This window comes from Podarcis liolepis, assembly GCF_965112155.1.
Source record: "Podarcis liolepis genome assembly, chromosome: Z".
Classification (NCBI taxonomy): Eukaryota; Metazoa; Chordata; class Lepidosauria; order Squamata; family Lacertidae; genus Podarcis; species Podarcis liolepis.
The window spans coordinates 5,482,303-5,498,298 of record NC_139570.1 but is presented as its reverse complement, the minus strand read 5'-3'; the positions used below and the strand labels follow the sequence as shown (position 1 = coordinate 5,498,298).

At 45.3% G+C, this 15,996-nt stretch overlaps 1 protein-coding gene across 12 annotated transcripts in view; it reads left to right on the top strand.

Moving 5' to 3' along the window:
- The window catches only part of ATP11C (ATPase phospholipid transporting 11C (ATP11C blood group)), a 99,655-nt gene that overhangs the window by 68,830 nt on the left and 14,829 nt on the right, over positions 1-15,996 (top strand). For all 12 annotated transcript variants that reach the window (XR_014521729.1, XR_014521730.1, XR_014521731.1 and 9 more), the window contains exons 23-28: positions 718-777; positions 2,238-2,365; positions 5,919-6,054; positions 8,208-8,273; positions 8,491-8,594; positions 11,330-11,483. Coding sequence is in view for 9 of the 12 variants with exons in the window: in XM_083486261.1 (XP_083342387.1) it covers positions 718-777; positions 2,238-2,365; positions 5,919-6,054; positions 8,208-8,273; positions 8,491-8,594; positions 11,330-11,483 (648 nt within the window). In the remaining 3 variants the exon portion in view is untranslated. The remainder of the gene's footprint in view (positions 1-717; positions 778-2,237; positions 2,366-5,918; positions 6,055-8,207; positions 8,274-8,490; positions 8,595-11,329; positions 11,484-15,996) is intronic.

The window sequence follows — 15,996 nt, the reverse complement described above, 5'->3', positions numbered from 1 at the left end:
CTTTGCAGTCCCATAGCTGAGCGATGGAGCAAGTGTTTCGCACGCTGGAAGCCCACAATTCAATCCCCGACCCCCCCCCCCAGTTTAAACTATGAGCTAGCAGGTGATGAGAAAGGTCTCTGCTTGAGACCATTGAGAGCTACTGCCACCCAAAGTGGACAGTATTGGGCTAGGCTTGCAAACAGTTTGACCTGGTAGAATATGTCCTATGTCCTGTCTTACCATGGTTGTTGGTGTGCATGTCGAGAGAGGAGGTGTGTTAGTGTGTGTTGTTTTATTGAGGTGTAGCCTTTAAAAGACTGCTGAGATCCAGGGGGTTGGACTAGATAACCCTCAGGATCTATAGAAGACAAAACAGGTGGCACAAAAAAAGAAGCAGCTCGCTTTGTGATGCTGGGGGCAAGCTGCGCACTCTCAGTCTAACCTACATACAAGCCTGTCTCCCTCCCCACTCCAAGGATAAAATGGGACCACCCGCATATATGACACCCTGTGCCTCCTGGGAGGGAGGGCAAAACACGTTGCTGCTCTTTTGAAGTGAGGATTTGGAGCAGAGCTTTGTCAGCAAATCTGAAAAGGGCAAGAACGGTTTTGTGAGGATAGCTGTTTCTAATGTAGTGGGTCCCCAGTGCTCTCTGCTGTATAAATTAAAATAAATTAATAAAGTGTTTAGGTCTCCCGAGTAACATGGCTTTTGCTTTTCTGTTTCATTTTTAGAATCTTTGCTTCATTTTCCCACAATTTTTGTACCAGTTCTTCTGTGGCTTTTCACAACAGGTAGGTTGCTGCTATCGGTGATGACTTTGTGAGCCGAATCGCGACTCACAGTTTGGGCTGAAGTTCTAGGCCTGCTAATTTTTTATTATGGTGCTACCTCCTTTTCTGCGACCAGAATTCTCAGACTGCTTGTTTTTATCGAATTATTTTGTTCCTTTCAGTGCTTGCTAGAGAAAAATGCTCTTTCCTCCCACCTGTTCCATACGCACTGCCTAGACTTGCGCTCTGGAGGACCACTTAGGTGTTTCAGTTGCAGCAAAGACAGCACAGGAGGCACCTTTTACTCCAATTGGATTTCCAGATAGATGCAGATATATATGGTGAAGGGATGAGTGACCTTCCATCCTACGCTAGGGCAGGAGTTGGGATAAAGGTCCAGTGGAAAGATGGCTGGCTCCCTTGTGTGTCTTCTCTTGTTCTGCTCTGTAAACCAGTCAGCTTTGGACCACCCTCTACCATTCTTCCACTCCTGCTTTTATTTCTTAATGCACCCTTTGCAAAATGCAGAAACATAGGCACTTGCCAATCGAGCTAACGACCTTCGCCAGGAACACTCCTGTGCTGGAGGTTTTTAAAGAAAGGACTTCGCAAGGGGCAGGGGCAGGCGGGGAGTTCCATTCTGCAAAAAAGCCGTTGAAGCCATCTGGGTATGCAGCTTTTTAAATTAATCAAAACTGAAACTGTTTGGCAGCTGTCACCGTCATAGCAAGCAAACGTCTGCAACTGCTGTCTAACGGTTTGGTTTCCTGCCCTTTGCACCTCAAGATGTTTTCTGTGGTACTCGAAACCCACTTCTAACCCCTGTTTGCGGAATTGCTGGCTCATCTCCAGAGGCTCACAAACTACCCGGTGTTCCTTGAAACCAGACTTTGGGATATATTGAATGAGTACAATGTCCAGTTTCTCGAGTGTTCCATTCAAGCACTGGTTTTGTCGTAACCAATTCTGCTAATGAGCTGAACCCCCCTCGCTTTGAATGCAGCTGTTCTCCATAAGCCTGCTTCCTTTGACTCTCCTCTTTTCTCCCTCTTTGGCTTGTGGTTACTCCCCCCCCCCCCGGCAACAGTTCAATTTTGTGTTTGGTGTAGAAGTTCAGAGTGAGGTTATGCTTGAGTTTACAGTTCTACGAAGTGCAGGATTTGCCTTTGCATCCCATGTTCCTTCTCACTGAGTAGGGCCCAGCCCTCTTCTTGAAACTGTAACATTGCATTACGACTGTGATCTCTTGCAAACCAGAAGTCCAGAATGGCATGTTGACAGCCTAAAGCGAGCAGGAAGTGTGCCCCAAAACTGCACAAAAGCTTTCCCCACCACGATCAAGTGCAGTTTGCTAAACCTGAGGTTCAGTATGGGAGGCTGCTGCAGCGGGCAGCATCATGAGTATTTTGGAGAGGGCAGGAGCAAACAACGCTGCTGCTTTCTCCTCCTGACTCCCCTTCTCCCTTCCTTGTCTTTTTAAGCCTCTCTATGATGCTGCTTACCTTACCATGTTCAACATCTGCTTTACATCTATGCCAATCGTGGCCTACAGTCTGCTGGAGCAACACGTCCCTATTGACACTCTGATGGCCTTCCCAAAACTATACCTGTAAGTAACCATCAGCGCTTTTTCTGTTTTATCTGCCTTTGGCTGCTGGTGACAGAAGTTGAGCTGGATTGTGGACGGGGATTCAGCACTCCCTTCCCTCTGCTTGTAGCCTTAAGCAGCCAACTCCACTCCCAGGTGCAATGTTTTGATTTGCTTTTCTTTGTTTATGGCATTTATATCCCACTCTTTATCAGCAGTGACAGCAAGCCCTGCTGGAGTCAGCTGGGCTGCTGAGTCCCCCATGGGGAGAATTCCATAGTTCAGCCGCCCTCCCACTAAAGAAAGCAGGGCTTGACGTCAGTTCTGCTCAGCTTGGGTCTCTGCCTGCTGTGCAGCTTTGGCTCAAGCTGCACTATAAATGAAGAATTAGTTACCTGATATTATGGTCACCTCCAGTGATTGACAGGTGGGCAGAGTGCCCGTCGGGGGTCAGTGTCATGAGCTCCTCAGCTCCGTCGGGGTTGGGGTCAGGTTGGCAGATCCTGACACGAGCAGGAAGAAACTGGGGTGGTGGTGCTCATTTTGGGGGAGCATGGCCGGTGGGGAGGCTCTCCCCAATGTGCCTCAACTTCCACCTGCTTCAGAAAGGGGAAGCAAGGATGCTGGTTCCTCCCGAACAACCTCCAGGGGGAGAACAGAGAACCCCAGTGGAGCACTTGTTTTCAATTCGGGCATTCTCACAAAATCAGCAAGTCGCACCTTTGCAGCTTGGAACAGTTGCTTCCTTGCAGATCTTGCCTGATTCCTGAACTTCTGAATTGTGAAGAATTTTTTTTTAGACCAGTGTTTGTGGGTCTTTTGACTACCCTGACTCAGGGTGCTTTCAGAAAGTTCTGACTGCAACAAGGATTGCGCCGTTACCAGGATTCCCAGTTCCAGCAATTAATACCTTCTGGTTCCCTTCAGTGGGCTGTTGCTTCTCAGTCTTCACCACTGTCACAAACCAGGGGAGGATTGGTGCTGCTGAAAGCTGGTCCCTGGAAAAGCCCCTGTCAGCGGCTGTCTCTCCACCTCTCCCTGAGCAACAGATGCTTAGCCTCGCATCTGTGGAGTGCTCTGCTAACCTGCTCCAGCAAATGAAAATCTTCCTCTGGCCCTGGTCCAGCAAGCCAGCTGTTGTTATCCGTATTGGGTGCTTGATGCTGGTGTAACATCCTTGTTTGCATCCAAAGGATTTGTGTATGTAGCAAAAGGCTGGGCGGGGGCTTGTTGGGGCCACGGAAGCAGAGTTGCTCCAGAATGGGACTAGCCCTCCCCTGCCCCACTTCTCCCCAAGCGCCTCAGCATTCCCCTCTGCCACTATTTATAACTTGATAGGAGCTTGTTGAGCTCCTGTGCTTGCCCGGCAGTCATAATTGCATGAGCAGAGTAAGGAAAACAAGCTAATTGCAAAAGATGAGATGGCCTTGTTTTGAATATTCATCAGCTGAAAATGTGTCCCTGAATACAAAGCGGTTTTGCAGGCTGCTGCCTTTTTCAGCTCTCCCATTTTCTGCTCTGCTACTTAGGCAGTTTATCACTGCTGTTTGGGCAGGCGGGATGGTCCGACAGCAGAATCCCAGGTGGGGCTTGCAGCAGTGGGCTCCCTATGGTTTCTCAGTGGGATAGTTAGCCCTGCCATCATTACGGTCTGTCCTGAAGCACATTCCCTTTCCTAAATCTTAGTGCAGCTCTGCCTGGTTTGTCTGTGAAACGGTGTTGCTGTAGCAGGTGGGGGGGGGGCTTTAGCCCAGCCTGCTATTACAATAGGCCCTTCGTTATCAAAACAACACGAGAGGGAAGGTAGCCTCACCTTTCTCTGCGTCATGCACGTTTCCAGAAGCAAAACATTCCTGATCATGGCCCTGACAAAGCTAAGCACTTTTAAACCCCATTGATTCTTTCAGAGGGAGGTACTTAACCATGTGCCCAATTCAGTGGGGCCCAAACGTGCTTGACTTCATACCATACCATTCCAATTTCATATATCCCAAGGCCCATATCACCCTTCGTGGTAGTGGTGCCCTCCCTGTGGAACACCCTCCCTTCAGATGTCAAGGAGATCAAGAACTACACAACTTTTAGAAGACATCTGAAAGCAGCCATGTATCTGGAGGTTTTTAATGCTTGATGTCTTGCTGTGTTGATGTGTTGCTTCATGTTACATTCTTTCAGGTTACGTCCCGCGGCGACCTGGAAGTACCAGAAAGGGTTACTTCCGGGTTTTGCCGCTTGTGCATGCGCAGAAGCGCAAAATGACGTCATGTGCAGAAGCAGCAAATTGCAACCTGTGCATGCGCAGATGCGCTGCTGCGGGTTGCGCTCTTTTCATGTTGCGAAGGGCCTCCGGAACGGATCCCGTTCGCAACCAGAGGTACCACTGTATTTGGTTGGAGGCTGCCCAGAGTGACCGGGGCAACCCAGCCAGATGAGCGAGGTAGAAATAAAACAACAACATACAATAAGATGAGCTGGGGTAGTTGTAGCAGAACAGCTGGAATTGGGAAGGAAACAGTATTTAAAGGGGGGAGTGAGGGGAGCTTGATCCCTACAAGAATTGGTCTGCTATTTATTGTATAACAAAGAAATATGAAAGACGAATTGTGTTAGCTCATCTTTGCTATTGTAATAGCCATATTTGCATGCCATCTGCTGTGCAGCAAGAGGCCGTGGCTCAGCAGTAGCTGTGTGCAGGTATGTGAAAGTTAAAAGGAGAGACCCTTCCTCTGGTGAGATCGTGGAGAGCAGTTGTCAGAGAAGACGAGGCGGACATTGATGGTCGGCTGCTGCCTGGGCCAAATCCTGCTGCTGTCCCACTGCATTCCTTGCATTCCCTTTTCAGTCTTTTCAAGAACTCTCTTTTGGAAAGAGAGTGTGTTTCAAGTCCAGTAGAGGGAGCCCATGTCTTACGTTCCTCATAGGAATGATAAGGACAGAGCATTAAAGCAGTTTCAGGTATCAGATCTGCCACCAGAGCAATACAGCTAGAGCAGTTCGGACATTTTCCTCACTTCTTTTTGGAGCGTATGGCTCGCTAAAAGATGATTCTGTCGGGCCAAACAAAAGAAGAGCAGGACCCAGACTGGGCAGAGAATAAGTACTGAAACGGAATGACAACCTGTGGAGAGAAGTGTCTGAAAGTTATACAGTCACCTTGTTACTGTCTTTGCAAATTAACTCTTCTTGTTTCTTTTCATAACCTGCTAGTCTTATGCATCTTTCTTTTCCACTTCTAACGCAGGAAGGGGATTTCATAGATTTTATTTATTGTATTTTTTTTAATCCTATGTTCCCTCTACAGAGCTCAAGGTTCTCCCCCTCCCCAAATAAAATGTATCTTTACAACAACCCTGTGAGGTTGCATGGTTGTGTAGGGATTGTGCTGCTGTTGTAATTTTCAAGGTCACCTTTTGGTCTCCTGCCTGCTTTGAGGCCCCGCAGAACACCATCTGGCAATTGTGTACGCGCACTCACACACACACACACACACACACACACACACACACACACCCCTTCTTGCTTTTCGTGAACACAGTTTTAAAGCCTTTTCTTTCTGTTACATTTTCCTTGGCAGGAACGTTTCCGACAACGCCATGTTGCAGTTGAAACCTTTCATATACTGGACCCTCCTGGGCCTTTTTGACGGCTGTGTGTTTTTCTTTGGGACTTACTTTTTTTTCATGAACTCTTCTATAGAGAACAACGGAAAGGTAAGAGGAACAAAGCCTTTTAAACCAAAAATCAGGCTGTGCCTGGAGTTGCTGAATGGTGCAACTCATTCCACGCACCCACGGGCTCATCAGATGTGTGTGTCTAAAAGAGCATGCCCCTGTCGTGCAGGAAACCACGTTTGAAACTGTGTGATTGTGGCAGGAAATGTTTTCTTTCTTTCTTTCTTTCTTTCTTTCTTTCTTTCTTTCTTTCTTTCTTTCTTTCTTTCTTTGCTGGGAGGTGGGATTGAGGATTAGTACTGTGTTGTCCACAGGAGGGTTTTTTAACCTTTCTCCTTGTGTTGTTTTCTCAATTAACTTCCCCCACCCCATGAGTGGAATGGGCAGTGTACTCGTTTTGTTGTTGTTGTTTTTGTGTATGTTTTTTCGTGCAAGTTAATAGAAATGCCATTGGGGGAGGGGGGAAGGATTACAAAACCTCTCCCCATGCTCCATGTCTTGATCTGAATGTTCACCTCCCCCAACCAACAGCTGCAATTGTCACTTCAAAAACCTGTGGGGAATCTTGCGTGTGTCTTCGTTTGCCCTCAGGTGACTTTGTGTAAATGTTAATTGCAAATTATGTATTTGACCATTGCAGTGGTGCATCTCTTCTATCAAACCTGTTTATTTGTGGCCTCTGTGCAAAGGTTGTTCTTACTGCCAGTGAATCAAAGCCTCTTTCAGATTTTGCAGTGTACCATAAACTCCGTTGTACAGTGTTTTTTTGGAAGCAGCAGTGGTTGGCAGCTTCCAAAAGAGAGATCCACGTAGATCTACTTTGCTGCATCCTTGGTGTAGTGGTTAAGAGCGTTAGACTTATAATCTGGTGAACTTGGTTCACTTCCCCGCTCCTCCACAAGCAGCTGCTGGGTGACCTTGGGCCAGTCACACTTCTCCGAAGTCTCTCAGCCCCACTCACCTCACAGAAGAAGGGGAAGAAGGGAAATGAGATTGTTAGCCACTTTGAGACTCCTGAAGGGGAGTGAAAGACGGGATGTCATGTCCAACCTCCTCCTCCTCCTCTTCTTCTTCTTGCAAAGTTGCTTCTTGTTGACCATTTAATCACATTCCCTGGCTTTCTGTACCTTGACTTTCTGCCTGTTTGTCATTAAATGCAAAAGAATTTAAAAACAAACAAACAAAAAAACCACTTTTTACATGTCACTTTCTGTTTTAATGTATGCATTCAGATCTTGACAGAATTTGGTAAGCAAATTGTCCCATTTGTTGCCATTGTTCTGACTTTGAAACACAGCCTGTTGCTTTTTCTTCAGTGCGGGTAGAGCCGAAAAATAAGAAAGAAGGAGATGCGTGAAAAAGGAGGGATAGCAGTCCACACATAAAGGCTTGTCCATGTGGGTGTTGAACCAGGCTCCTGTTTAGCACTGAACCAGAGGTTCGGGAATTGGATCCTAGGGACGGGATTCAACTTAAGTTGCTGTATGAGCAGAGTAAAGTCCGCTCACGCAGTGGGACTCCAACCCTCAGCGTGCCCTCTGCACCCCCTAAATCTGCTTTGGAGAGTGGTAGGGGAGCTCCACTTAGCACCATATTGAATTCCACACCCCATGAAGGCAGGGGTGATGCAGGCTGCACCATCCCATGATCGAAAAATGCAGATCAGTTATTGTTTTTTAATTTGCCCTCTCCTCGACTGAGTGCATGTTCGGGAACATTACCCAGAATCCTCTGCAGAGACTGTACCTTCCTTGCAGTGCCAGTTCTTCTGTCATACAATCGCAAAGCATTCTGAGTTTCTTTCTTCTGGACCCCTTACCAGCCAACATAAACATTTGTGGAAAGGAATGCTAACCTTGCTTCCTCACACCTGTGGTTGTTTTGTTTTTTTAAAGCAGGAGACCACTATGATTGCATTTTCTTTTCTTTTCTTCCTTTTTAAAAAAAGAATCATTGAGCAAATTGCAGTAGATAGCCATAAATGTTACTTGTTTGATTTTGTTGTGCTCTGCAAGGTGTTTTTTTGTTTTTGTTTTGTTTTTGTTTTTTGGTTAGGGGGAAATGTTCTATTGATGATTGCAGTATCTTGCTCCTGTGGGGTGGAGATGAATTATTCAGTTCATTGTAATCATCTGTTTAATTCCTCGCCTGCCCTCTTTCAAAAATCTGAACCAGCCAACTCTGTTTTTCAGATGTCTGGGAACTGGAGTTTTGGAACAATGATTTTTACCATATTGGTGTTCACCGTCACTCTAAAGGTTAGTGTCCTCGTTTGAATTTTTTAAAAAGCCACCTCTCAATTTAGTTGTACAGGGGAGTTCCTGATACTGAGCTTGATGTATTGATGTTACTGGCAGTGATTTTCTTCCTATTGCTCCAACTGCTGTAGTAATTAATGATAATTATGCCCTACAACATATTGTATCTAAAGCTCCCCGTTCTCTTTTATTTCTTTCTCTTTTTCAAATACTCCAGCTGGCATTAGACACTCGGTTCTGGACGTGGGTGACCCACTTTGTCATTTGGGGTTCTTTGGTCTTCTATGTGTTTTTCTCATTCTTCTGGGGAGGAATCATTTGGTAAGCATTTTATTTTCAATTCATATTATTGTGCTCCAGCGTAATCTGCACCGATTACACCCCAGATTTAAGTGTACTGTATTTGCGTATTGGGGGGGGGTGGCTGTTTGGGTGTTTGTTTTTATTCTTATTATGTATTTTGTGGTTTTATATCTTGATTTTACTCTGTGAACCGTCCTGAGACCCCCAGGTATAGGGCAATATATAAATTCAACTAATAATAATAATACCAAAAGTTTAGTGGGGGGGGGTAAATTGCGTGAGAACAAATGCCTTAATAAATATGAGGTGCCTCCTTCTTTAACATAATGAGATTGATGGTGGGAGGGGGTTATATATATTTTTAGGGACATGGGAACATAGAAAGTTGCCTTCTGCTAACTAAGGTCATTAGTCCATGTAGCTCAGCATTGTCAACAAACTAGCAGCGGCCTTCTCAGGCAGGGGCCTCTCTTTTACACCCCACCTGGAAATGCCTCCTGGAACCTTCTGGATGCAAAACATGTGCTCTCCTACCACTGAGCTATGACCCTTCCTCAGGACGAGGTAGTGGGAAGACCTATGCTCAGACTCTCACTTGGCCATGAAATTCACTAGCTGACCTCGCTAGCAAAAGAGTCCACCTACAGCACAAGACTGCTGTGGCAATAAATTCTGTGTGTAGGGAGTGGCCTGAGATCCAAAGGGAAGAGTCTGTGCCTTTGTGGTAGAGCACAGAAGGCCTCGGATTCAACCCCTGGCATCTCCAGTTGAAAGGTGCTGGGAATGACCCCTTCCTAAAATCTTGCATAACTGTGGCTAAACAAGAGTGGACAGCACAGGTCTTGGTGAACCAGTGGGCCAACTCAGTGTAAGTTAGCTTCATAGGGATAGCTCAGCTGGTAGAGCACAAGACTCCAAATCTCAGGGTTGTAGGTTTGAGCTCCACGTTGGGCAAAAAGAGTCCTTCACTTCAGGGGGTTGGACTAGATGCCCCCTGTGATTCCTTCCAACTCTGGTCTGTGATTCTATGTGCACAGATGGGGCTGGAGTATAAAATGCATTACCGTATTTTTCCATGTATAACGATAAAGATAAAGATAAAGATAAATTTATTGTCATTGTCCGTATATACACAGTATACACAACAACGAAAATCAAACACCCACCCAAAGACCGGGTTCACATATACATTTGCACGTATCTCCGACACTCTCATCCTATTCAGACATAATCTATAAAACATAACATAATCCAGAATATAGCATGACCTATTAAAGGCATAACATAACCTGAAACCTATCTCATTCCTTCCTACTCCCTGCTTGCTAAACCTTGCAACTGGCCCTGAGATCATTATTTAGTGCAATCAGAGCTCTTGGATAGAAACTATTCAGAAGGCGTGTGGTTCGTGCCCCCATGTATAACACAACCTCTATTTTGGGGGATTCCAAATAAAGAAAATGGGGGGAGATTGCCCAGAATTGTTAAGCTTTTTTTTGGGGGGGGGGTTGCCCAGAGTTGTGGTTTGGGCAGGGATTGCCAAAAATCACTCACCCGCCTGACCAATGCTGAAAAATCGCTCATGTCGCCAAAGCCACCAGTTGTCTGCAGGCTTTCTGCCAGCAACCACCGATCGCCCGCCCAATTTCCACAGCGGATGCCAGTCGACCGCAGTCATGGCCACAGCCACCAATCACCCACCCAATCGCTGTTGACAATCTGCTCGCGACAGAAACCAATTGCCAGTCCCCCATATGCACTATGTGCAAGTGAACCCCCCAATTTTAAACTTGAAAAAATAGGGGGAAATATAGTCTAATACACAGAAAAATATGGTAATCCTATATTATAATAGGGGCCTCAGGTCTCCCAAGTGCCAATCCTTGCATGTGCATGCATAGTTTTTTAAAGACTCAACTGTCTACTTACAATCCCAGACCACTAAAATAACAGTAGAATGACAGTCCTCGTTAGAATCACAAATACTGGCACCAGAGCCTACAAACAGCCACTGAAAGTAAGACATTGAAAACAAACTAGCAAAAGATTTGTGTGGGCAAAATGGCATGATCCATGTTCAGTGAAGGGGCTGTCGGCAGATTTGAGAGAACAAGATGGGGGGTGGGTTGCAATGGCTCAGTGAAGGCCCAATGGGCATTGGGAATACTGAGTGACTGAATACTGAGTGGGAATACTGAGGGGCATGGAAAACCAAGTGGTTAGGAGGGAGAGTGTAATGGAATAGCCTGGGAGAGGGCATAGCCGGCTGGCATCATGAACTGGAGCACTCCATGCTACTTTCTGTTGCTTGTAATAAGTTTTCACATTCATATTACAGTGGTACCTCAGGTTACATATGCTTCAGGTTACATACGCTTCAGGTTACATACGCTTCAGGTTACAGACTCCGCTAGCCCAGAAATAGTACCTCGGGTTAAGAACTTTGCTTCAGGATGAGAACAGAAATCGTGCTCCGGTGGCGCAGCAGCAGCGGGAGGCCCCATTAGCTAAAGTGGTGCTTCAGGCTAAGAACAGTTTCAGGTTAAGAACAGACCTCCAGAACGAATTAAGTACTTAACCTGAGGTACCACTATATAGTTGATTTATATATCATAAATCTCGATGCTTTGGGATAAATAAAAGAATGAGGCAAGCCTGTTTGGTTGAGGGGTGGTTTTTTGTTTTGTTCTGTCTTTTTAAATAAATCTAATGTGTGCCTTTCTTTCTCCCTTCTTCTTTGTTGTTCCGGCCAGGCCTTTCTTGAAGCAACAAAGAATGTATCATGTCTTTGCCCAGCTGCTGACTTCTGTCTCAGTCTGGTTGGCAATATTTTGCCTGATCTTACTTGCCCTTCTCCCCGAGATCCTTTACCAACTCTTTAAAAGCATGAAGAGAAAACGCCACCAGGTAAGGAGCGAACGGAAGAAGCCTGACACTTCTGAACCCGAAGAGTGGATCCCCCTCTTCTAAGCGATCTCTTTGGCAGGCAGGCTGTTTGGAACATTTGGAAAGCTCTGCCCAGATTATCTAGCAGTGCCTCATAGACAGCCAATGGCTCTTTGTCGAGATCAGCAAAGAGGATATCTCTGGGATATGGAAGGGCAACTAGCAGTGCATAGCAGACAACAGCTTCATCCATCTAGCCTATACAGACCTGAACTCATAGAGGCTGGACCAAGACGAGCGAGAACGCAAGCAGGGGTTTCCAGAAAGAACTTTCCCCAAAAACTCCAAATCAGACCCAGACTCCATATTTTGAGGTTTTCAGCTGGACCTTTGCTTAGGGCTTCCTGCATCTCTTTCAGCAGTTGTGGAAGGTGGTGTTTTGTTTTGGTCTTTTATGAGTTGAGGAGATGTCCAATTTCTTTATGTCCCTTTATGTCTGATGAGGGCTGAATTGCGTACCTGTGTGAATCTGATACTGCAAGGAGCCATTTGTGCTGGAAGCATAAATCCCATAGCATACCTGTTGGGACCAGCAGGAAGGGAGCTTGGTTTTCCTCTGTGATGCTTAACAAGCACTAAACCCCAGCCGTCTTAAGTCCCTCACTTGGGCTAGTTGAATAGTACTTAGTTCTCAGTTTTTCAAAAACACTAAGAGTCTGCTGCTCAGAATCTGCGACTTTGACCCACTCACCCCCAGCAGCCACCATCCATGACAGATTGGGCCTGCCAGCTGAATCATCCTTTGTGTCAGTGAGGCCTTGGCAACAGTCGCCTGCTGCAAATGTACCTCCCTGGAAATCCTAGCCATGGGTGAGGAAGTGTGTGATCTGTGAGCTCATAAGCTCCGTACTTCCCCCTTGAGCATAAGTAGCCCCTCCCTGCCTTTCTAGCCTTAAACCTGGATTGGGAGGGAATCCTGGATAATGCTAAGCACTGTAAGTGCCAGTGCAGATGGTAAACTGGGATTGCAGCTGGGCAGGGAACAGGTAGCTGATTTCTTAGTTGACAGACCAGCAGTATTACATCTGCATCAGAACTCCCATATAATATTTGTTTCATATGGTTCTAGCCCATAAACCATTTCGTGAACTGCAGGTCTCCCTTTTCTTATTTGTCTTTTTAAAAAACTGCTGGAGTTGGCATTGTTTTAACAAGGATTTGGTGAGTTCTAAGTGATGCCTTCAGAAATATTTTCCGTTGGTTTTTTTATACAGCGTGTTGAAAAATGTTGCCGTGTGCATTATGTTAGATTGTACTTTCATGCGGTTTTACAGTAAACTTTATACACAATTAACATGTCAAAGAGTTGTCTTTGCTAAAGTATAAAAAAGGCACAATAGCATTATTATTAAAGTACCCCAAAATAAATTGAGGAGGCTGTAGACGCTTTTGATGGGTACCTGTCAGTCGAAGGAGTACTATGCAAGGTAGCTTTGCCAGCAGAGGGCAGTGGCTAAAACTGAGCAAAGGTTTCCAGTTGAGACTGCAATTTCACAGGACAGCCTTCGGCTCAGCTCCCCACCCATATGTTTTTGGGGTGATTGGTACAAACATTGGTGTGATGTGAAGTGCTTTGAACACTCCACAGTAAGTTTTTGTTGTTGTTATTGCCCTTGACACATTGAATCCACTAATTCTGCTGTGTTTTCTGACTGGCAGATGGCGGGGGGGGGGGCAACATTTCCCTCTTTCAAGTTACATTAACAGCACGTTTAGGGGCAAACAGTAGGCAGGTCCCCTGACAGTTTCCTAAGGGGTTTAAAAGGTGGGGAAATTGCATCAGGGTTCCAAGTCATGTGGGCAACCTTTCCACATAGAGTTGCCTCTCCAGGCACAGGGTTGTTTGTGGGGGATACGGCATTGTGTCCTTCTTGGCTGTTCTCCAGTGGCATGCTCCGGCACTGCTGCTCCCTGCTTCAAACCACACCATCCAGCCCATGGAAGGAGGCAGGACCAGGCAAGAGCACTGCACCAGAAGAGGTGGGGTTGATGAGCAGGCAGTTGCAAACCCTGTAAGGGTTAATGGCCAAATAGGACTGCAGACTTGTTGCACAGCAACATCCCTGCACCCTGTAGAGCCAGGGTGGGGACCTGTGACCCTCCAGATATTCCTGATTCCCACCAGCCCTGGCTGAATTGGGAGGAATAGATTGTTTAGTGATTTTGGAGGTCAGATTAAATACTTTCCCCCCAAAGGCATGGATATAATAATACAGTCATATCTTGGTTCTCAAATGCCCTGCAATTCAAATGTTTTGGCTTCCAAACGCCGTAAACTCAGAAGTGAGTGTTCCAGTTTGCAAACTTTTTTGGAAGCCGAATGTCTTATGCAGCTTCTGCAGCTTCCAATTGGGTGCAGGAAGCTCTTGCAGCCAATCGGAAGTTGTGCCTTGGTTTTCAAACTTCCAGAACAGATTCCATTCAAGAACCAAGGTACGACTGCAGTCCGTTGTGGGCATCACAATGTATCCAGTTCACAAAAGAAAACCTCAGACCTTCCCCTTTCATGAAAAGGGCAAAACACTGAAACACACACAAACAAAAAGCCAGGCATCACCCCGTCTTGATCCACCAGCCCAAAGGAAGGGTTGTGGGAGTGGTTGGGTACAGGGGTATCAAGGATGGATGCCAAAAACGCCAGAGAGATCAGTTCTAGTGCTTTATTAAAAGAAAGGTGTAGATTAACAGCAAATCAGCCTGCCAGCCTTTACAGACATGGAACTGTCACCGCAGCAAGGAGATGGCTTGTCCGTGCCCAAGTAAACATGCATATGTTTCTTTATACACCAAGTAGCATACGTCACTTTGGCCAGGACTTCCCATCACTTCACCTTACTAGAAGAGGACATAGGTGGCAAGCACCCAAATCTTACAGAGAGTTCCTGTTTCTGGGCTCAGAGCCCAGCACCCAAAGCCCACAGATAAGGATAGCATCAAAGTCAGCCAATTAGCGTATATCAAAGCAAGTGAATATAAACATATATGAGCTCCTTGCTACAGCAACTACCAGTTAATTGTGGGGTTATCTTGACTACCAAGATGGCATTAGCAAAGCTTCTGGAGTGGTTCACCTTTGGTTCAGCACAACCCCAACTAGGGATGGGGAAGAAGTTCAGCTCAGTTTGGGTTTAAGTGCATACCTACCTAATTTGCACTTTCTGAAAGAATAACCAAAACTCCATCACCCTTTGAAATTTGCAGTTCTCTGCATTTTGCAATGCAGTTACCCAGTCAAGTAACGTATTTAAAAAACGCATAACGTAAATTGTGCATGTGAAATGCTGTATGTTAGGGGCGATTGCTTTGCAAAATGTGTGTATTAGGCAAAATTGCAAGCATTTGTATATCATGGTTGCAATATTGCAAGTGACACTGCAATGTTGATGAATTTTCACGAAGACAAGTGAGGAGAACTGAAAATATGACTGGGAGTATTCGAAACTCAGAGAAACTGCAATTGGCTTATTCATCCCTAAGCCCAACCAAACACGCTTTCCCCAAAATGAAAATACTCTTTGAAAAGAGAGGGAGAGAGGAGTGGGTGGGTGGGTGGGATAGCGGGTATTGGCAGACACCAAGAAGGATCCATGGTGCCCCCGGGCACCAAGTTAGGGTTCCCAACATTAATTTTTTTTAAAATAAGATATTTATTAAGGATTTTAAACATTATATTCACCAAACACATATAAAACCATCACCAAAATACAACAAACAAAGAAAAACAGAAAAAAGCAAAAAGATTAACATATAATAGAAAACATACAACAAAATCAGATATCCAACAACCATATTTTCTTAACTTTTTGGACTTCCTCACATCTCCCATTCCTGCGTTCCCAATTATAAAATTATAAACAGCAATTTATCACCTTGTTTCAACTCTTATTTTGTAATTTTCAAATATTATGTCTCCGACTTTAAATATTTTTATCAAATACTTAAATACTTAATTTAGACATAATGTTATTCCAAAATTTATCTTTTTCAGGGGTTCCCAACATTAAACTGGGATGAACAAATAGCACAACTGGCTGTGTTGTGTGCTTGTGTTCTCTCTTGGTGTGGAGTCCAAGAGAGACAGGCAGTTCACTTCCCTCTTAAAATCTGTGTTCTAGTTCTTTTTATTACAGTCAGTTCCTTCAATTTATTTTTTATACAGAGCACAGTTGAGCGGGGAGAAGACTTGCAAAACTGCTCTGGGAAGAAAGGGGGTGTTCACAATGTTCCAGGTTCCAGCCAATCAGTGCTGTGCACAGCCAACTTCTGCAAACCAGGATTTCCTGTGAACTTAATGAGATGATTGTTCATTGTAACAAAATTCAATGATGGTGCCTCCAGAAGCAGACTTCCTAAAATTATATGCAACTGTATATAACCCTGTATGGAGTCTGAGGCACTTATGGAAGGAGAAAGGATGTTTTTCAGTTCAAAGGACAAAATCCTTTTCTCATTTTACAGCTTGAATAAATATTAT